Source organism: Amblyomma americanum, chromosome 6 (genome assembly GCF_052857255.1).
Source record: "Amblyomma americanum isolate KBUSLIRL-KWMA chromosome 6, ASM5285725v1, whole genome shotgun sequence".
NCBI lineage: Eukaryota > Metazoa > Arthropoda > Arachnida > Ixodida > Ixodidae > Amblyomma > Amblyomma americanum.
Genome location: NC_135502.1, coordinates 113593371 through 113615168, shown reverse-complemented (window position 1 = coordinate 113615168; position 21798 = coordinate 113593371). Strand labels below are relative to the sequence as shown.

General features: G+C 49.3%; 2 protein-coding genes and 1 pseudogene across 2 annotated transcripts in view; all 3 read right to left on the bottom strand.

Moving 5' to 3' along the window:
* LOC144094935 (protogenin B-like) overlaps positions 1 to 2918 on the bottom strand; it is a 37946-nt gene extending 35028 nt beyond the window's left edge. The window contains exons 1-2 of the mRNA XM_077628803.1: positions 2675 to 2918; positions 425 to 715 (exon numbers count right to left, since the gene is read on the bottom strand). Of these exons, the coding sequence (XP_077484929.1) occupies positions 425 to 715; positions 2675 to 2903 (520 nt within the window). The 5' untranslated portion in view covers positions 2904 to 2918. The remainder of the gene's footprint in view (positions 1 to 424; positions 716 to 2674) is intronic.
* Positions 2919 to 4702: 1784 nt separating this feature from the next.
* On the bottom strand, positions 4703 to 7970 carry LOC144095466 (uncharacterized). Its single transcript, XM_077629196.1, has 2 exons — positions 7852 to 7970; positions 4703 to 5095 (listed from the first exon to the last, which is right to left on the bottom strand). The coding sequence occupies exons 1-2, from the start codon at positions 7903 to 7905 to the stop codon at positions 4703 to 4705; spliced, it is 447 nt and encodes a 148-aa protein (XP_077485322.1). The 5' UTR covers positions 7906 to 7970.
* A 3772-nt stretch (positions 7971 to 11742) lies between these two features.
* LOC144095465 (solute carrier family 22 member 7-like) lies at positions 11743 to 12376 on the bottom strand (annotated as a pseudogene).
* Between the last annotated feature and the right edge of the window lie 9422 nt (positions 12377 to 21798).

The window sequence follows — 21798 nt, the reverse complement described above, 5'->3', positions numbered from 1 at the left end:
GGCTTGCGTTGGAACCGTAGTCTTTAAAGTTGGCGGGAGTTGGCTGCAAGCTGTACGAGTTAGTGTCGCCAAGCCACGTTACGTGCATTCAGCGTTCTAAAACTGCGATGAGTCCTGTCGCGTATTTTTTTTTTTGTCACCATTAATCAAGAAAAAAATCTGACTACGTAATTGTACGCATTCAGCAATCTCTTTTTATTAGAGTATCTAGTCCTTCTGCATGAATGAGCCGCTTAAAACGATGTTAGATGTCATTGTAACCACGAATGCCAAGATCCGTAATCCCGTGCCTGAAAGATCCGAGGGCCATCCTGGTTCCTCTTGGAGCAACCTAAGCGGGTTAAGAAATCCGATGCTTCCAGTGAGTGGCTCAGTCAGCCAATGACGAGCGACAGGGTTAACCTCATTGACGGCGCCCCCTCACCCTCGGGCGGCGTGAAGACGGCGACCTCCGCGTGCGGTCCTTCCAGGGGCACGTCCTCCAGCACGTTCTTGGCGCGCACGCGGAACGTGTAGTTGGTGGAGGGCAGCACGGGGCGCAGCACTGCGTGCCGCGTCTCTCGCGGCGTCTCCAGGGACTCGCACGCCTGGCCCGAGCACCAGGACACGTCGTAGGCGTGAAGGGGACCTCGGGGCAACTCGGGCGCCAACCAGGAGAGGCGCGCCTCGCCCGCGCCCACACGTTCCGCGTGCAGCAGCACTGGGGCGCTGGGCGCTGCGCGGCAGTGCGGGGTCAGTGACATGACCCACAGCCGCCAGATATGTATGTGCACTATACAGATTCGACGCGGTAGTCGTGGAAGAAATACCATTTTATTCTGCACTCATGAATAATGAAGCATTACAAATCAGAGAGATCTTACAGCAACAGCGATGAACGTCATGCTTAACATATAAATTCAAGCTAAATTAATCCCTAATTTTGATAGCATCCTAGACATGCCTCAGAGCGAATATGTAGCAAATATAAGAGAGTAATTTAACACGTGCAGCATAGTGCAGGGAAGCGAAATTCATAAGAGGACGCTCGTAAGTACAGTCCGGGAATGATGACCATAGGCAACTGGTACTTTTGGGGAGAACTGCTCGTTCAAACCAAGTGGCGGCTCTGCAAAAAAAAAAAAGCAAGTGCGTGTCCATCATATAATAATACTCGCCGGCTTAGGAAAGATGTACATATAGAGAGAAAAATAGGCTTTGTGCAACGTCACACTACAATAATGGCACATGGTTTCTCATGATGGCACTTATCTCGTGTTTTAAAACGCATTTTCCTGCTCCTCTTCGGTTCTTATTCTTTACTGAATACACACAAAACTATGATCACAACAAACTGACTGGCGATCATACGATGTGATGCGGCAGATCTTTGTTTGCAGCATTGGATTCGGTTTTCTCTTTCGATCTATATGTTTCACTATGACCGTCGCCCATTCCGTATCTGAACTTGATTTCGCCAACGCTTTTCTATTGCGCTGCGGCGTGGGTGGAGGCTTCTAGAGAGTGAAGGTGGGCCAGGTTGGAGGTCTTCTGAAGGGTGCGGTAGGTGGCGCGGTAGGCGGTGGGTGAAGGTGGACGGGTAGAAGCTTGATTTCTCCCGACAACGCGATAGTATTTGAGTTTTCTTAACACCGTGCTGTTATCCGAGATGAAATTAGCGGATTGATCTAAGTAGGTCACGTGATATTGTGGCGTCATCACAACATACCTGCCGTTCGTCGAGACAGGTCACGTGACCTTGTGAGGTTATCACAACCGGCAAAACGGGTTGCGAGCAACCTAGTTTCTGACAGCAACCGAGGTAGGGAATTGAAATCAGAAAAAAAAAACGATATATGCGAATGTCCGAATCGTTACAGCATAGCATAGCGGACACCTGATGAACCGAAAAATGGATAGAAACTGACGCACAGAGTGGTTACAACAGAAGCTGCGAGAAATGTGAAGCCTAATTCTATCGCATTCCACTCCGAATATGTTTCGTGTAGGTGCTGCGTGGACTTCTGGTGAATGAAGGCGTCTGGAGGCTGATGGGTGGGGGGAGGGGGGGGGGGGTGGCTTGTTGGGTGGAGTTTCATTTTAACCGGTGGGTGGTGCATCCACAAGAGGATGCTTCCGGAGGGCAGACGCTTCATACACACACAGTGATCACGGATTTTTGGGAAAATAATACTATACTGCTAACGCATTAAAAATAGGTTCAAATAACCCGTGGCCTTTACGCATTGGTCTTAGTATCATTACTGCGAAGCAGTGATCTTGTATTCTCCAGGTGTTTCCTGTTTACCAAGGTGTGCGGGCTCATTCTTCGTGATGGCGATTCTTATAGGGAAAGGATTCCCATTCATGAAGTCAGAAAACGTTCTCTTTTTGAATGCAACTCCGCGAGAACTAGAGAAATCTGTAAACAAACAACTACAGATTCAAGATTACCGGGAATAAGCTTTATCGCAGTCTCAGCGTGTCTGTGTGGTTTGCATTTCTTTAGGAGAAGGTGAAAGCGATCATGGATATATGCTCTGGTTTCTAAACATACACGTCTACTCAATACACGTCCACATATGTATTCTCATACATGTCCACACTTCTCAATAGATAAGCGTTTCAACTCCTAAAGTACATCAATGAATGTGCAAGAATAATTTCTGAATGCATGCATGGACCTATAGCTCACTGTCTGGCCTTGTCCTGAAGTGTGCCGCGAAGAGGGGCTCCGAGTCCCGCGTGGGGCCCCCGACGGCCACGTCGTAGGTGCGCCAGGCGCCCAGGTCGGTGATGACGACGCCGTCGGTGCCCGAGCTCTTGTTCTGGCAGACGCTCAGCGCGCCCACCCAGCGACACCAGGTGACGTCGTGCGAGCCGGCGCCGCCCGTCCACAGCAACAGCGCCCGCCTCGGCTCCATCAGGTCCACGGTGAACTTCCAGCCTGACAAGAGCAAGAGACAGGAGCAGGGGTGGGACGTTTGAAGGCGGCCGAGGACGAGTCCCGCTGCTTAAATATGAATCGAAGCGGTTCCTGGTACGGCAACCGGAGCCGTGACCATGGACAATCAGGTGTGGTCAACAAGCATCAAGAGCGAGAAAGATTTTTTTTATAAAAGCCGCCATGACAACGTGCCCCATACATCCTTAAGCTAGGGTTTCAGCGAAGATCTTCAGCAGTATTTAAACGTAAGCTTTTAGAGTACAGAGATATCATTTCTTTGGCTTAGTAGTTCAACGCCGGCGGACGTCAAGAAACAGGCAATACGTACGAGTTCAATGGTTTCCCTAAACCTAAGTCATCTTTAACCATTACAGTGAGGTGCCTCATTGGTAGCTGGTCGTTGGGATAACCATATTAGTTTTTAGATTTTCGAACAATGCTGCTCTGCTTGGCTTTACGGCGCATTGATTTCTGGCTCCTCCGACATGATAGACAGAAACCGAGTGGCCGAGGATCGTATGCAGCCGCACCCACAAGCACACGTCATCCGGCTGCGTATGTGCCCTGTTATCCCAACGGGGCTGTAGCGGAGTGCCGGCGTCCCATGTCGCATCACCGCACAACTAGAACGGTGGCAGTGGCTGCTTGAGCTGTCAACACCCGTACCACGCTACTTAACACCTCCTCGATTGCGTAGTGGGGAGACAGAGGGCGCTCGGGCCGCTGCTTCCCTTTCCAGCCGGCGGCTGAATTTCCCTAGTCCAAAAGATTCTATGCGGTACACGAGGTGATGCCCAGAAAAAAATCGGCAGTGGCTTAGCTCGGCTATGCCAGGATATACGTAGCGAGAGGTACGTTTCCCTGGCTGAGCTTGTTGTGGTCACTGTATATTTAGCAATAAGAGACATTGGGTATACACATCTTTTATTCATTTTGCTTCACAGAGACGAAGACTGCCCGATGATCTGCGAAGCAGCATGCAGCAGTCTCAATTTTGTCGATAAATTATTTCGATTTGGTAGAGCCTCTTTAGTATACAAGCTCTATAGTAGTTCCCCATTGTGTAGTCTGGACATGAGGGTCCAAAGCTAAATTAAAGTCAAACTTTTCTTTCATACACTGACTAAGAGAGTTTTGTTTCCTGTTGAAATCACCCAAAGTCACACACAACTGTGAAACAGTGACGATAGGCTGGTATACACGTGGCAACTACATCAATCGTCTGCTTGACAGATGTTCCCGGTGCCACGTAGACCCTTGGATGATAATGCCGCTCTCCAGAAGCCGAACACAGCAGGCTTCACCGTTATTCACCGCGATTTAAGGGAGATGTCTGACAGTAGTGGTACCTAGTTTCACGTACACACAGACTCCAGCGTTCTTAGTAGGTTCAAGCCAAATGTCAGGCGACATCAGGATCGGAAGAGTTAATCTTCTCTTGTCTATAACGCCGTTTAGCAGCAGATGGACCCTCCTTCTCTGCATGCATATCAAACGTTGATACAGACGCCCACTACATCTCCGCCTTTTATATGCAATGCTGCGCATGTGAAGCGCGGTTCGGGTGATAGAGTGGCGTGCGGCGAGGCGGGCCTTTCTGGTTACCATGGTATCGGCGCATGCGTACAACTGCTCATCTGAGTGACGCCACGCAGTGACGCCGAAGCGCGCGCCGCACTTTGCTCCTCATCGGTTGCCATGGTAACGGCGCTTGCGCACAACTGGTCTCTCCCATGTACCGCGAAATGTTCGACTTGTAGCCCAGTGTAGCTCTCGCTACAAAAACACCCTGAGCAGCGGGCGCATACCTTCCCGCTGTGCGGAGCGCACCCTGGCGCACTCGGCGTGCGGGCTGTATCCGCCCCCGGCACATCGGCGTCGCGCGCAGAACACGTGCTCGGTAGCCGGCTCCAGGGGCGCGGCGCTGATGGCGGCCGGCTCATCCGGGTCGCTGTGGCGGCACAGCCAGCGGGAGCCGCCGTCGCAGCCCTCGAAGTCGGCCGTGAATCCGGCGCGGGCCACGCTGCCGCGGCAGAGGCAGTAGGCGGAGGCCAGGCGTGCCTTCTTCCACAGCAGCTCGATGCGCGAGTGGCTCGCGTTGATCAGGTACGGGCTGATCGTGTTCTCGCACCGATCCTCCTCCTCCTCACGGCCCGGGGTGGCGGCGCCCTGCGAGTTTCATGGGTGTTCTGCACCGCCCGATCTTTCCACATCAAGGTTAGAGAGTTCCCCATTACACGCCAGACTTCATATAATGCGTTAGCATTTGAGGGGACATGCCGCGTTGAAAGTGAAGCCATAGGTGAAACCTAGGTGTGAAGCCCTACCCACCTAATGGTGAGCAAACTGCCCACTGTGGCAGGTGGCAGTTAAATTAATGATCGGTCGTTCAGGAAGAGCAACCTGGGCTCCACAAGAACCACCGCTGGGAGCACCTGGCATCGCAGGGCAGTGGCGCATTGCTTAACCGCTGCACCACTGCGCCAGGAGTTTCACGAGGACTCCCAAGGATCTATGAATGTATAGTAGAGACTGGCCAATGTCGCGGAGTTAAAAAAAGATGACGAAACCGAAGACGCCAAGATCGAGAATTAAATTAAAAATAGATCGGTGTGCGGTCAATGAGCGCAGTTCGTAAAAGCGACCACTCGAGCACTGCATCACCGCCTGGCTTTATCCTGCCGTAAAGACACAAAGAATAAGATAGGTAATCTTTGCTCTCGCGCTAATCCCACAAAACTCTTAGCCCCCTACACTACTCGAGCTCCGGAGACTTGGTGTGTTCCTCATCCTCGAACTAATTATGGTCAACAAATGTTATGCTACAGGTTGCCAAAGTTACCTAATGGCCTTACTCAATGTAACATCAACGTGCTCACTTGTTCTGTAAGACACCTGTTTGAAATATTTTTGTGCGCATGACTGATTTCTGTGATAAGCTGTGTACGGCGTTTTTTTTCTTGTTTTATTTTCTTTTTTTGTTTACTGTTTGAATAGTATCTTTTTTTTTGCTTGCCTTTGTTTTAACTTTTAGTATATTCATAATCCTTCTCTCCGCCCTGCTTCAGCCATTGTAACGGTACTTGAGGCCAGTCAAGCTGCCCCTGAGCAGGTTTTTTTCCTTTGTATCCCCCACAACCATCGTATCTCCCTGGTTGTGGAAATAAACTCAAACTCATTTCCATTTTGTCCTCCAAGCAAGTGCCACTTTTTTTCCCCTGCTCGCAGAGCAGAACTAGGATGATTAGGAAAAATAGCTGTCACCTTGCTGGTGGATTTCCGGATGAGAGATACCACGGTCGGAAACCGTATTTAACTGATTTTGCACGAGCTAGCTGGTCGGCCTGAAGCTGAGAGTGACAACGGGAAATGTTTGCATTGGTGGAACCAAGAGCTTAAATACAGGGGCGCCCATCAGCTAATCCGGAATTAAAAGTGTATTTGAAGATGGCCAGGTGCTAGAGAACGTGGTCCGACTCCATATTTTTCGCAGAAGAAACAATTCTGTACCCAAATTATGCAGATTCGTCGTTCAAGTAACACTGCCATCTGCCCACATCCACCAGCATAATTAGCAAGTTCCGCTCCACGGCATGAATTTAAGGTGGCCGCAAAAATATAAAGGTGCGCGTCCAAGTTTGGTTGATCCCTAATACACTCCAAAAAATTATGCAACAGAGAAAAATATAGATTAAGGTATTCCATCCCATGCTATATGTTTTGTTTTGTTTTGTTTGTGTTGTTTATTGTTTCCAATTATAAACTCCCTGTCCAGAACTATTCTGTGTATATTTCCAGAGCGCGGGACTCCACTAGTCCCGCCAGGTGATCGAACTATGAGACCGCCTTTTCCGTTTACGGAAACTAAACACTAGTAAAATAGTATCGAGCCCTGTAAGAACACAACACGCTTCTTTAATGGTCTTCTCATTTCACCATCGAAGCCTATTTACTGCCCGAACATTTCTTTTAGAGCGCCGGCCGTATTTCGATGGAGGCGAAATGCTAAAAGGCCGTGCACTTTACGATGTCAGTGCACGTTAAAGAACGACAGATGGTCGAAATTTCCGGAGCCCTTCACTACGGCCTACCGCATAGCCTGAGTCGCTTCGACACGTTATGCCCGGTAAACCGAACCATTTTTTTACCGAGTTAGCACTTATCAGCTGGTCCCTCTGTTTCGCGCTGTCGTCGTCGACTTCCGCTTCGCAATCTGCCTCTGTTGGCAGGGAGCCAAAAAGATAAAGGCAAATCCTCTCTCCGCCCGCTTTAGGGAAAAGGAGGGAGAGAGAAAGTGGAAGAGGGTTGTACGCGATGGGTAGCATAGTGGGGAGAAAGAGAAACCTTCCTCTGAGCCTTCATCGCTGCTCACGGTTTAGCACAGACAGGTCGCTCACCGCGTATAACTTGACATTAAGCGGATACAACCACTATTGTGAAAATCAAGATGCAGTAATCTCGCTATCCACGGCTGTCAACCAACATTCCCAGTCTATCAGAAGGGGGGGGGGTCTCCCTTTCGGCTATTCCCCTGTAGGAGACAATAGTTGATCAATGTGGCGCGTGTGGCGAGATGGATCAGAGGTCTCATAAGAACAAGATATAATTAGAGGCCACGGAGCCCCATGGCCTGCGTTGCGGTCATGTGACGAATAGTTTCCCTAAACAACTGCGCGTTACTCAAGTAGCGGGCAGTTGCCCTAAACAGCGAAGTGGAAGCTTACAGCTCAGCGCCTTTCTCCCTAACAAGAGCAACAGGCTCTGTCGCACAAAAGTCGGAAGAGGTAACGAGGACATTTCCTGTGCCACATCACGCTGCGCAGTAAACCGTACAAGATTCAACGACGTTGATCCTCCCTTTCGATAGGACGACGTCGCCCACCCTAACACTAGCGCACAATAAAAGCAGATGCTCGAGCACTCACCCAAATTGCGTCAGATGCCGACAAGGAGATGATAATTAGAGCAGACACAAGCATTTCGCCGAGTTGTCTGCTTCAGCAAAGGCGCCGTGCTTCCAGTATCGAGGGACACGTCACCTTCTGCGTGTCGGTAGGCCAAATATCCGCTTCGTTCTTCTCAGCGTCGTCTTCATGGTCGCAATGTGCCACAAACCGTAAGGGCACGCGGCCTGGGAGCAATTAAGGTGCAAGGAAACACGAAGCGCAATATGAACATAAAAGCTGAGCAAAGTAAACGAGAGCATCGAAGTGTGGCTACTTCATCATGACCAACACCCCTGGGCAAAAATTTTGAACATTATAATACTTTAAGGACATCATCATCAGCAGCAGCAGCCTGACTACACCCACTGCAGGGCAAAGGTCTCTCCCATGTATCTACAATTTGCCCTGTCCTTTGCCAGCTGCGCCCACCCTATGCCTGCAAACTTCTTAATCTCATCCAGCCACCTAACTTTCTGCCGCCACCTGCTACTCTTGCCTTCTCATGGAATCCACTCCGTTACCCTTAGGAATTAGCGGTTATCTTGCCATTGCATTACATGCCCTGCACAAGCCGATTTCTTCCTCTTGATTTCAACTAGGATGTAATTAACCCGCGTTTGTTCCTTCACCCACTCATGACCGCTTCCAGTCTCTTAACTTTACACCTATCATTTTCCTTTCCATTGAAGGTAACGCTCCATTCCTCCGATGCGTAGCAAAATCTTTCTTTTCAAAGTTTTTCCATCGCTCGCAACGAGCAGTTAAGACTGCAATATAAAACCGATGGGGAACATTTTTGACGATAGCAAAAAAGTTAATAGCAAACAAATGCAAGTCAGATGATGGGATATCTGCGGATTCATGTAACACTTGTTTCCGAGCTAGTCGGTGCATAGTTCTATGTACAAACGTTAGCGCAAAATATGAGACATTAACAAGAAAGGTGGACAAGACAACGCTCTACGAGGCTGACCGTTGTGAAGAAGGTGATGAAACACATTTAAAAGGGTGTTTCCAATACTGTGGGCCCTTTTCTATGTGTTTCATCACCTTCTTCCCAAGTGTCAGCCATCGTAGTGCGTTGTCTTGTACACCTTTCTTGTTAATGTATCGTATTTTGCGCTAACGTTTGTACATATCTGCAGATATATTGATTGTTATAAATGAAAAATTGCGTTAATGAACTCTTTGCCGTTGAAACATGCTTTCGTCCAAAGTAGAAGACTGGGCGAGTTGGTATGCACTCATACTGAAAAACAGCGCACACAATACAGAGACGAAGAAAAGAAACGACAACACGAGCGCAGCGCTCGTGTTGTCGTTTCTTTTCTTCGTCTCTGTATTGTGTGCGCTGTTTTTCAGTATGAGTTTTATGCCAGAATTTCTGGGTATGGAAAACAATCAGGTACTTGATATAAAACTAGGCAATTATTGAAGCGCTATGCAAATAAAGAAAAATAATGTAAGGTGGCCACCAAGGCAAAGCAGCATCCTCAAGTCGCAAAAGTTCTGAATGGCGATAAAACACTGCTTATGTTAAAGGGGTAGAGACAATAAATTTTCCGGAGAGCGTTTTTGTTCTTGAATGATGTGCACAACAGTAGTAAACATCGAGTGCCGTGTGGAATTCATAAGCGCTCAATAAGTAACTTGTAATTGAATTTTTTCCCTCTGTAGTTTCAGCTTGCCAGACGATGGTTGTGACGTCACAAGTGAGTATGATCACGTGAGGCATTTAAAAACTGCACTATAACCTCTGCTTTGTCGTCTCAGTTCATTTAAACTCTTGAAAACGCTAAACTGCTCCAGAAGCCGGAATGACATCATGTAAACAAACAGCTGTTATGTTGCAGTTTTTTATGCCTAACGTGATATGGCGCTCACTTGTGAAGTTGCAACAGTCTGCCATCGTTTTTGAGGCGTCAGCAACAACAGTCGTCCGACTGTTTAAGTGGAAACCAAAACTGCGTGCAAAACAATCGGACTACAAGTTAGGTACTGAGCGCAAGCGAATTTTCCATGACGATTCATGTTCACTAAAGTCACTCGGTCCGTGGCCACAGCAGTCGACTGCCCTCAAGACATACAAGGCACTCTTTGCCTACTTGAGAGCGACTGGATTGAGTGACAAATTGTGACAGCGTTGTGCGTGTCTGTGTTATGCCTTTTTCCCTTCTCTCTTCCTCCTTTTAGTCCCCTAATCCCTCTTCCCCAGTGCAGGGTAGCCAACCGGAACCCCTTTCTGGTTAACATCCCTGCCTTTCCCTCCTCCTCTTTATCTATCTAAAGTCGCTCTGCTTTGGATGCAGATATCGAAACACTCGCTTCCAGAGCACTGAATTTGCAGTTGGTTAGCAAACAGCTGTACATAGTTCACTTGGTGGGTTTTACGGCGTGGGTGCACTGGAGCTCTGCGTACCAACCTCGGTTGCATAAAATATTCTTACACGACAGTTTCCCCCTACATCTGAGTGCACCACACTATTTCGCTGTCTCGTGCATCGCCATGGAGTGGAAGCATGCCGAAGATCGTCCCCGTTCTCAAACCTCGCAAACAACCACAGAACTAGGAATCTTCCAGACCCTATAAGATGTTTAGCTAGACTAGGGCACAGATGATCTACCAAATTTTAATGTGGTAGAACCTTAAATTAGCACGCAACTCAAAGTACCTAAATTCATGGCGCATACAGAAATCAAAGGTAACCCCACTCGCACATAACAGCATGTGCAGGACCCGCCGGCTTCCTACAGCCGAATACAACTCAAGATCGAAGTGGCGAATTCATCTCAAAGCAGGCCCTTGAGACAAAAGCGTCGAGCGAGTGTCGCCACATTTAATCCCCTGTAGCGTGCAATCACAGATGGCTGGCCTGTGCCTCTGTGAAATGGGATTAACCACGACATCATGGCACTCGGTCGACGCCATTGGCTGGAGAGCCTCCTATGAGAGACATCTGCCGCTTCGTTCTTGAGTTGTGTCTGACTATAGAAGTGCTGGTCCGTATAACCCCGAACGGTCTAACCTCGGTGGCGATGGTATGGATGGGCATACATCCATCGCCACTTACCTATATCATGCGCAAAGGAAAGGCCTCCAAATGGAAGACGCACTTTCTACAGAATAGAAAGATGGGAGGAGTTTGATCGTGTTTTGTGGGCGCAAACTTTACGTACGGCGAGTGTATAAAGTCCCCACCCACACATCATCATGCACTTTCTAAGAGTATACGAGAGGAATCTCAGCAATGCCGTACGTGCACTCTTGTGTTCTGCACAAAGTTAACGCCAGACAACAGACCCTAAAACCTGCGGGCAGTGCGTCGCGAAGATGAAGACACTATACAGCGGGCTGTGTCTGGAGCTGGTCTGGGGCCGTGTAGATTGTGATCACCTGCCTCCGTATGAGGGCTCTGCGTCGTCGAAATTGAAATGAACGCACCCTCCATCCGAGCAAATGGTTCCTGTTGTGCGGCAACTCTAACTAATGTAGTCTTTGTCAAAAATATGCAGCCCAAGAGGCAGTTTTGCCATGCTCTACACTGGGTCCTTCACTCAGTTCTCCGCATCTGAACTTTGGGCGGAGAGTGTCGAACCTCGCTACTTGCTATAAAACTTTGCGCAAAATTTGCGAAACATAATTAATAAATTTTTAATCAAGCAAGAAAATCGCTGAGTCGTCTGGATGTCGGTGATTGCGAATACAGTGATCTGTGGTATGCGGATCAATAATATGTCTAACAATGATCCATTAGTAGTTTCTGTCTAAGTCCACTGTGAATTCCCTTATCGAGGCAGCGAAGTAAATTATATATATTCGCTCAATGAGGATGATGGATAGTATGATAGTATGATGAATAGCTCCCTCAGTCACTGCGCATCCTGTCTTTCACTTCCAGCCGCCTGCTTCGACCCCGTCTGGTCGCTCTCGCAAATGGCGGACTCGCCACTTTTGGGTCGCTTCCGCTTGCCCCCTTCTCGCGCGATCCTCAGGGGGGAGCGCAGCTGCCACTTTTCCGCCGCCAGGTCCCGCATCGTGTTGGCCGGCTGCAGCTGCGTCGTCTCCGGCAACGCCAGCGCCATCTGTCCGCAGAAGAGCAGCAGCGCGGCCGCCACGGCGTACATGCAGCAAGCCCTTCATGTCCTCAGAGTGGATTCTGTTGAGGAACGGGGCCGCGAAGGCGCCCATGCGTCCGCAGGTGTAGCAGAGGGCGAGCCCCGCTCCACGAACCACGGTCGGGTACAGCTCTCCGGGCAGGATGAACAGCGTGATGGCGCACAGCTCAAACACCAGCATCCACAGCACGACGACGGCCGCCTGCACGTGGCTGGGAGCCCGGACCACGTGCGCCGTGGCCACTGCTCCGGCCACGACGGCCAGGGCGGCCATGCTGAGGGCCAGGGTGCGGCGCCGCCCGGCGTGAGTGATGATGAGCACGTTAGCCAGAATGCCGAGAAGCTTGAGCAGGACCAGCGCGGTGCGCGCCCCGTGGTTGGAGCTCATCACCTGGCTCGTTGCGAGTTTGTCGTATACGGCGAACGTCACGAACCATGCATGCGCAGATGAGCAGGGGCCGGTTCCGAAGCAGCTCGGTAACGTGCACGTCTGCGATCGAAAAACGTGCCAAGAGCGTGTTTAATAAACACTGAAAGCATCTGCTGAAGGGTCAGTAGGTAGCCCTTGAGAATCCGGAGGCTTCTCGAGCGGTGACAAGATGCCTCCGAAACTTCGGAAGAAGTGCATCAGCTGAGATCTCCAGGAAATAGACGCCCAGAGTAACTCTATGATTCTAGCTATTACAGACACATTTTGTTTGCTATGTGGCTAGACTTGAAATGAAAAAGTGTAGCAACGCAGCAGTGCTTGATGTGCTTACGGTTTCATTCTTCAAGCAAACGCGCGTGGCGTTGATTGCATCAGCCTGCTCGTATGAAAGCGCACGACTAACTCTAGGCGGCTGAGCTTTTATATGCAACGGCTTGCTGCGTTTACCTTAGTCATGCAGGTCCCTTATGCGACTGTAATTAACTACTTGAGTCAAGCAAGTTATATGCCGGAGCTCGCAGCAGATGCAAGCCACAGATACTTTTTTCGTGGTTGACAAAGCACTGTGAAACTGAATCCCCACTGCTGCCTTGGCCACCAAAAGGTGGCTGGCAGTATTGAATAAATAAATAAATAAATAAATAAATTAATTAATTAATTAAAGTCGCAAGCCCGTCAAATTCCACAACTCATGTTGATTTTCAGTGCACATGGGTGTTTAAGTCGACCTATGCAAGTTATAAAACCAAAAATTATCTGCCACTCACTTAGGGCATGATGTTAGGATAGGTTCACTGTACAGCCTCCGCCCCCCAAACACACACACACATATCTGAAGATGATTTTCTCGTGGCACATTTCCTTTCTCTACGTTTCCGGACCTGCACTCTTGTTCCGTGGTTCCGAAATTTGACGTCCGCACAGAACTCTTTTCAAGTCCCAAAGCGACTCAGGCTATGAGGGACGCCGAATCCTTCGTGCTGTTTTTTACACCAACGACCTACTGGTGTCGTACGCATGCCGCTTATATATCCACTTCCTTAACTTAATTCTTGCTGAACGCGGAGGCATAAATTTGCTCTGTTTGTACGGACGGCGTGTGAAGTTATGATTGGTCTTCTCTTATGAAGGACACGCGCGCACCCTGCCACAAAATTCGCGCAACCAAGTGCTCCACCTTCATGTTCCAGAATGCGCGGAGCCCTTCTATCTACCTTCATTCGCAGCACCATCTGCAGCAGCAGCTGCTATCGGAGAGGCTCGTGCAAGAGATCGCCACACTACCCGCAGTATCGTGGTCATCTAATCACTCTTGGCGCTGTTTTGCATCGCTTCGTTGTGTTATCGGCCAATTTCTCGATTTCGAGTTCGACAGATACGCCGGGAGCTCGTGAAACCGTACTGAGTCCTGTCTTTGAGTCGGTATCTCGCGCTGCGTCGTGAACGATGTCACTCACGTCGAACTGTTTTCCACAGTCATGGACATGCGGCTAGTTCAACGTATAACAACAAGTTTCCCGTCGCGGTATGACCACTCCCACACCTCGCGTCGTTTGATGTCAGTACACAGAAAACACATCTTTTCCTCTCTTCATCTGTCGCCGGAAGGGCAGCAGGCAGGTACGCAGCAAGTCTTATGCATCCTCCGCGGCATTCACAACGTGTTAGTCCCATCACGCTGTAATGAACGGCAGCAACTACGTGCGCCATTCCACTCACTGACAACGCTCGCCATCTTCCCTGCCGTCTGCTTGGTGCCTTTAGACGACATCTATCGCCCATAACGTTACGGCCGAACTTCGTGCCCAGCAATGGAACTCTAGTTGTGCTGGTAAAGGGACATAAAAATGTTACGAAGACGACCACGAGTGCGAAGGACTGATACAAGCGTTTGTTCGTGCCTTTCCAACTTGCGGTAGTTCTTGACGCGCTCTCGCTTTATAGGGCGGAAATTTCGCAGGATCAGTTCCTTATTCGAATGTCTTCTCATCGCAGCATTGTGCCACCGTGACTTCCGTATTCCATGAAGCAAAAAAACCCCGCTGATGGACGTGATAAAGTGCCGCTTGTATCACATTTTCCACGTAAATGCGTGTTTTAACCGTTGGCCGCATGCCAAATCTAAGTTTCACAGGGTAGACCTACGTCGCTGCTACAGATATACGAAAACGTTCGCTCATAAAAGTTCTGTAAGGCAGAGCACAAATACGCACCAGAGCGTCAAATGCAAGCTCACACAATGAACTGACTCACTGCTGAGTGTCACAACCAAGCGCACGCTATATGACAAATGAGTGGTGAGTGAAGTGAATGCTTATGTGAACACTTGTGTATCTTCGGCGACATCTTCCCTTTGTGGGGCCCCAGACGCCCTTAACTGTGTGACTGCAGTGCGCGTTCTCGGAAGGCCGCTCTCTCCTGCGACATCTTCCCTGTGTGGGAACCCGGATGTGCTTGAACTGCGTGAGTCGCACAGTCCCTGACTGCACTGCGCGTTCTCGGAAGAAACACGGGGGGGGGGGGGGGGGGAATGCTGCTGTCGCCAGCGCTGAGAGGAGGGAGAACGATACACTGATTAAAAGATCGCTCGAATTGATGGGCAGAAAAACTAGGAACAGCCAGGCAGTTGCAGTTCGAGAAGCACTCTGTTCCGTGGCCGGCATAACTATGCTCTTGCGGCCCGCGTTGTCATCCGCACTGACGCCCTTCAAGTTGTCCGGTTGCTACGACGTGTTAGCCGCTGTCCAACGATATGTCAGGACATCCACCGGCTCGCGGCACGCATCCCGCAGCCAGTACGTATTGAGTGGGTCCCACGAGATCTGCTGACGTATCAAAGCCAGGCAGATTTAGCGACCCGCATTGCGAATCCAAACTCATCACTGCCTCGGCTCCTTCATTTGGACAATTTTACACTCCTTTCATCAAGAAAGTAACTCCTCTGGCGCCGCACACGTGCTCTCATCCCTCCGTGTGCGGTAACCCTCCCCCGCGGTCTTACCCGGACAGAGGAGGTTGCGCTTAGGAGGATCCGGGTCGGGGTTGCCCTCACACCTGCCGTCACTCGGAAGGGGCCTCAGTACCGAGAATTGTTTCCTGGGCCAGGTTGTCCGATATGTAAACACGAGGACATTGAAGCCGAGATTCATCACTTAGTGTGGGACTGCCCTGCTCTCAAGCCTACAAGGATCCGGCACTTGAAGGTAGGGGGTCTTTCACCAAGCAACCTTGCTTCATACATTGCTTGGACGCAGGGACCGTACCATCGTTCTCTGCTGGACTTCATCAAATCAGCTAGCCTTTTTTCATTCATTTAATCACTGATACATATTTCATCACACCTTCACCCATTATTGATGCCCTGGGGCAATAAATTTCGCTTGAAAAATAAAGCCAGGCAGTTGGCGACGAGCAAGGCCGTAGACGACATCGCAGGCAGCCGGTCCTCCGGACGGAAGCGAACAAGCCTGCGGGCAGAAGAGAAGCCTGGGCGAACGAGCAAGGCCCACTCCGAAGCCCTTCCGTTCCTTCTGACTTCGACGCCAACACAGCGACATATATTTGTTTTTGCTTTAACTGAATCTAGCGGTGTCTCTTTTGTCTCTCTGTCCAGAGTGGACCCGCGCAGTATGTGGGGTCGTCACACTTTGCTTATGGTTGTTTCTTGATGCTTTGTTTCCTATTACGGCGATAATTTAAGGAATGAATCCAATTTCGCCTTGCAACGTGTGTTGAGATTTCTTTTAATGCAATATCCCTGTAACAAGTGTCAGTACTTACAATATTGTGTCTGCAAAGCAAAAACGAGCACCTTTAGGCTGTGAGAAGAAGGCAAAGCTGATGGAGTCTTGCTGCCGTTTGAGTTCTACCTTCAGCGCATTTAGGCGATGCTTGAAGGCGTCCGGGTCGGCGCTATTGACGCGCGCCTCCCACGACAGCACGTCCTCTGCGCGCCGCATGTCCAGGACAGCAAGGAGCCAACACGGCGACTCTTCCATCGGGTACACGCCAAAAATCAGGCCACACGTGGGCACCACGTACATGATCTGGACGGCCTTCCAGTCGGAGACCGTGACGTACACGACAGCGCCGTAGAGCGAGGCCAGGAGGCTGCCGCCGGCTACGGCGAGGCTGCAGAACAGGGCCCGGTGCTGCGTATCGGTCACCTCGAACAGCACCACGGTGGACGTGACGAGGACGCTGGCGGCCGCGCCGGACAGGAGAGCGCGGAGAATGGCGAATACGAGTACTGTCTTGGCGAAGACCAGTGCTATGCCGGCAAACGCGAGAGGAAGATCCCGATGCACAGCACGGGGCGCCGATACGTGCAGCGCGGATGTGAAGAAGGCCAGCGTGGTGCAGAGCAGAACGAGCCTCTGAAACCAGCCGTGGCCGAAAATGAGGATGTGGTCCAGCGGCGACGTGAGCCTGGTAGTGGTGGTTGTTGTGGCAGGGGCGGAGACGGTCGTGCCCACCTCCTGCGGAGCTTCAAGGGACTGCACTGAGATCGGCGGGGCCGCGGAAGGTCGGCTGCTAGTCCGGCGATTTTTCTTCGTCGTGCGAGTTTTCCCTTTGACGGTGGCCATATCGCATCACAGGGGCAGCGCTGTTCGAATATCTGGACGTCTCTTCCCGATAGCTAGCAGCGAAGTGCAATCATGGCGGCTCCTCCGTGAGAACGGCCTTGCTCGTGATGATGGTGTTGATGTCCTCAGGCTTCGCTCACTGATCTTTTTTTCTTTCTCCTTTCAAGGCTTTGGAGACGGAATAATGGGCTCAGACTGGTACCTGAGGGCAGAAATAAAGCTCATATACATGTAGCTTTATGCGCAGTGCCGAATGCAAGCCTATATGTGAATGTAAATGATAATGACGCAAGGCTTTTTACTGTTTGTTCGTTCGTCAAGGCTTCCGGCACGCGGCTTCATCGCTCTGTACGTGTTGCGAGGCGCGGCCAGATTTATCTCGATTGATCGCACCCAGGCAAAGCTGATTCTACACTGTTCAAGACTGTTACGGTTAACTTGCTCGCCGTAGCTCAAAAGTTCGTGTCAGCTTGAAACCGAGCGCGACCGAGAGCGGCGGGCATTCTGTTCGACGACCGCCGAACACGCTTGTTGCTTTCGCCGCCGCCGAGTTATTCAGTTCTTTGTGAGCGCAGGTCAGCCCAATAAACAGTTTCTTTTTGAAACTCCGCTGCCTTCCCCACTGCCTGGACTGCCGTTACCACTACATGACAATATATTGCAAAAAGAAAGCCATAAAGATCAGAAGAGGATTTTTAGAACGCGAACTTTTTGCTGTCATGCGCAACTTAAAAATGTCCTGTTCATTAATTTTTGCTGCGTATGGCGTACTTTTCAACGTACGAGTAATAAATAAACGCTACCAGCCAGGGAGCCATGGCTGAAGAGGGTAAGGAAGACGAATCATGTTTAAGCTGCGCAGACGTCTTATACTCAGGGGTGGTATGTAATTAGTGCGCAGGCGCATTGCCATGACGTAAGACATAATCCCGGAGTCCTGTCTCTGGGTGCCATTCTACTAACTCATAGAATTTTTGTTTTTGCATAAACAATGTTGCGTTCGGCTGGCCATTAACTAGTCCTTCGTTTTCATTAAACAGAATTCACTACATGCCCTGTGCTGCGAAAACCGTTACCAGAGATTTCTTGCGGACACTTAAGCTTTTGCAGGTATGTGTGTGAGGGTTGAAACTATCAGCGTCGACTGGAGCTAATTCTGTGTATTAAGCAGCAAAACTCGGGCCTGTATGCCTGTAGTAATATGAGTAATACGCCAATAGATATGGCTTCGTCTAAATTTACGAGCATTTTTTTGTGCACCACCCGGCAAGGATGCACGTTTCCTCATTTGTAAAAGCGATGGGTAACCATCGAAATGAAGCATTCTATAGACTCGAAGGTATTTGTGCAGGACTCTTGACACTGCTGGCGATCCAGTTTGTAGTCCGGCTTCAGTTTTCACAAATATCTTCGGATTGATTTGGTGCGCAATTTTTTCATGACAGTGCGGTCACCGGACGCCCACTTCTCTCCTAACCTTTCTTTGAACTTGTGTGCTTCCTACGTTCTTTAAACCACTGCAAAACGCGCGGAAAGGAACACCGTTCCCTAAAGCCCTTCGTGAAAGCCCAAAGCTGTAAGTCTTGTTCGTTTAAGCAACCTTTATAGTCTCGCGACTATCGCGCACGACAAATGATTGCCACACAGACGAGAAAAAAACACACTCCCCCTATAGCACCGAGAAGCAAGGAAGCAAAGTCTCGAACAAACTAGGGAATAAAAATGCGAGCTGATTTCGACCTCATTGCTGGCAAGTGAGACAGTGCATCGCAGCGTACACTCTAAACACGAATACGCTTACCTATATAGGGGTAAGAAAGGAGCAAGCTGTCCTTTAGCACACTGTCTTTTCACTCATTTCTGTTTAGAATATAGCCTGCCTCAAAGTGTTAGACAGACTCGAAAACACTTAGTAGCACTCGAATTTGGGATAAAAATTACTGGTCCTTGAACCGAGCTTTCGTAAGGTGTGGCGGTGGTGTTGAAAACTTTATTTAAAAATTCAGGGGGCACTTTGTTGACCTAAAGTGCGGTGAGGAGAAAGCCTTTAGCGCGGTGTTGCTGCTTGTGTCACTGATGTGTGGTTAAGATGTTGATGAAGTACACTATTGTTTGTGAATCTTAAATGCTGGAGACACTGGGGGCGTTTGGGAGGCATCCGTCTGATTCGACGCCTTTCCACAAACACTCTCCAGCGTCCTAGACAAGGAGAACAACATACGCGTTGGCAGGAAGTAGCGATTGCAAAGGTTCTTTGCAATCGTCTGCAGCTAGTTGTCGCTCACTTAATAGGCACGCATCAGGTCTGCGGTATCAGAGGCCGCAGCATCCAAGCCCATATTCATATTGCACGTTCAGCAGTGGAGACAGTATAAGATGAGATCGGACAAGTAGCTCTAATTCAGATTGGCCTTGCCAAGGCGTTTGATAAAGTTCGTCACGATTTCTTGTTTGCGGTCTTACAGCATGCAAATATTGGAGATGTTTTGCTTAGGGGCATAAGACTGTGCTATAAGGAGTCCTATACAAGGCTAATAATTGTTAACCAAGGGCTAACCAAACCTATTCCATTGAAATTATCTGTTCGCCCAAGGCTGTTCATTATCGCCTTTGTTGTTTGGCCTATATCTTGAACCCCTTTGCTTCAGTATTATTAATTGCACATCTATCCGTGGTTTCTCCCTGGCACAGTGTGAAATTAATATTTTAGTCTATGCAGATGTTGTCGCCCTCTTTTGTTCTGACAAAAAAAAGTGTACTTAAGGCATTACGTTTGACTGAACAGTTTTGCGAGGTTTCAGGTGCGGCTCTTAATCTAGATAAATCCAAGGCGTTTTGGTTGGGCTATTCGGGTACAACGCGAATTCATCATAGTGGCATAAAATGGAACTGCGGGACCCTTCACTTCCTAGGGGTTCCTCTTCACCAAATTCGCAACAGTGGCGCCTACTGGGATTCACAGATAGTCTCCATGAGGCGACAAACACAGGCTTGGATGGGTAGGGAACTATGAGCATTTGCTCGAGCTCAAGTCTGTAACATTTTTTTATTTGCAAAACTTGCCTATGTGCTGCAGGTTCTCCACTGTGCGAGGAAGAAAGTGCAGGTGATGCACAGAATATTTGCTACATTCGCATGGCGTTCCCAATGGGGACCGATGCGTCGCGATAACATATTTCTTTTTCTAGAGTCTGTTGGAATAGGTCTTGCTCACTTATTCGTGCATCAGCTTAGTTCGTTTTTTTTTATTTTTCAAATCGTGGAGGAAAAACGCTAAGGCGCCCGTGTGCTGTGCGATGTCAGTGCACGTTAAAAATCCCCAGGTGGTCGAAATTATTCCGGAGCCCTCCACTACGGCACCTCTTTCTTCCTGTATTCTTTCACTCCCTCCTTTATCCCTTCCCTTACGGCGCGGTTCAGGTGTCCAATGATGTATGAGACAGATACTGCGCCATTTCCTTTCCCCCAAAACCAATTATTATTATTAACCACCCTTTTTTAGTAGCTGTGCTTATTAGGCGTCTCAGTGCTCGTTTTCCTTTCCTATTCGCACCGAAGCGACGCACTCGAGAGGGGCCTTTATTGAGATTCCTTAAGGAAGTTGCTGACACCTTCAATTTCCTCACTGTGCGCTTTTCTTTAGACTACCTGTATAGCCTCTCCAGAAGGCAGATGACTAAGACACTTACAGAGTATTTGTTCCCTGTACCGTTGTATCGGCAACCTTTTCTGGAGTTCCTTGACACCAGTGTTTCAAAACGTGTTAGGCGAATGTGCATTTCTTCTGCCGCAAAAACATTGTTTTTTTTAAACTGCACACATTTAACGCTGCCTGTGAAAGCATGGCTTCATGCTAAGGAGATGCTTGCGCCATGGGCGGTGGATTGCCGCCTTTGCAATACACCAGAGACAAATGACCGTTTTTTTATTCTGTGCATTGATGCTATATTCTTCTGGGACATTTTACAACGAACAGTTAAGAAGGACATTGACATCACACCCTACAGTATCCGTTTTTTTCCCGTGGAGAAACACTGTGTTGTGCGATACGATATATTTATAAGTACCGAAAGCTGGGCAAGTTGGTTACGGTAAAACAGCGCGGAAAAACACGTGGAAGGAACAAACACGACGACACGAGCGCTGACTTTCACCTGGTGATTTATTACGCACGTGTGTCCAAATACTATTCCCGCCAAACTCTAAACAGAGCAAAAGATAAGCGCACGTGCGCCCCATTGCTTCATCAGACATCCGTCATCTCCAAACATATATAAGGATCGGATAGCAAGGGAACTAGTAGAGGCATATCACACTGACAAAGGGGGCGCAGCATGCATTAGCAAGCCCTCATTATCGCTGGCTGACCGCGAAATCCCCTTTTTGGAGAATGCATTTGTAGAATTTCAGATTTAAGATGTTCAGTGATGACGCAGTGTTTATTCAACATTTTTTTGTTCTTTTTAGTGTTTGGCGGGAACTGTATATGTACATATGTGCGTGATAAATCACCAGTTGAGTCAGCGCTCGTGCCGTCGTGTTTTTCCGCGCTGTTTTACCATGGATCTATTTATGTTTCTGGGACTATTTAGTATCTGGAAGAGCCGCATGATGGACCGCCACGCCGAATCACCACAGCCGTCGAAATCTTTGTGCCGTGACCATTGCGCTTTGGTGCGGGGAGTATATGCTGCCCTGCAAGAGCCGCATAGCTGGCTCCCCTATCTGGATGCATGCGTGTGCCTCCCAGACTTTTGATGTTTTGGAAGGAGGGGTCATGCAGGGGTAAGGTGG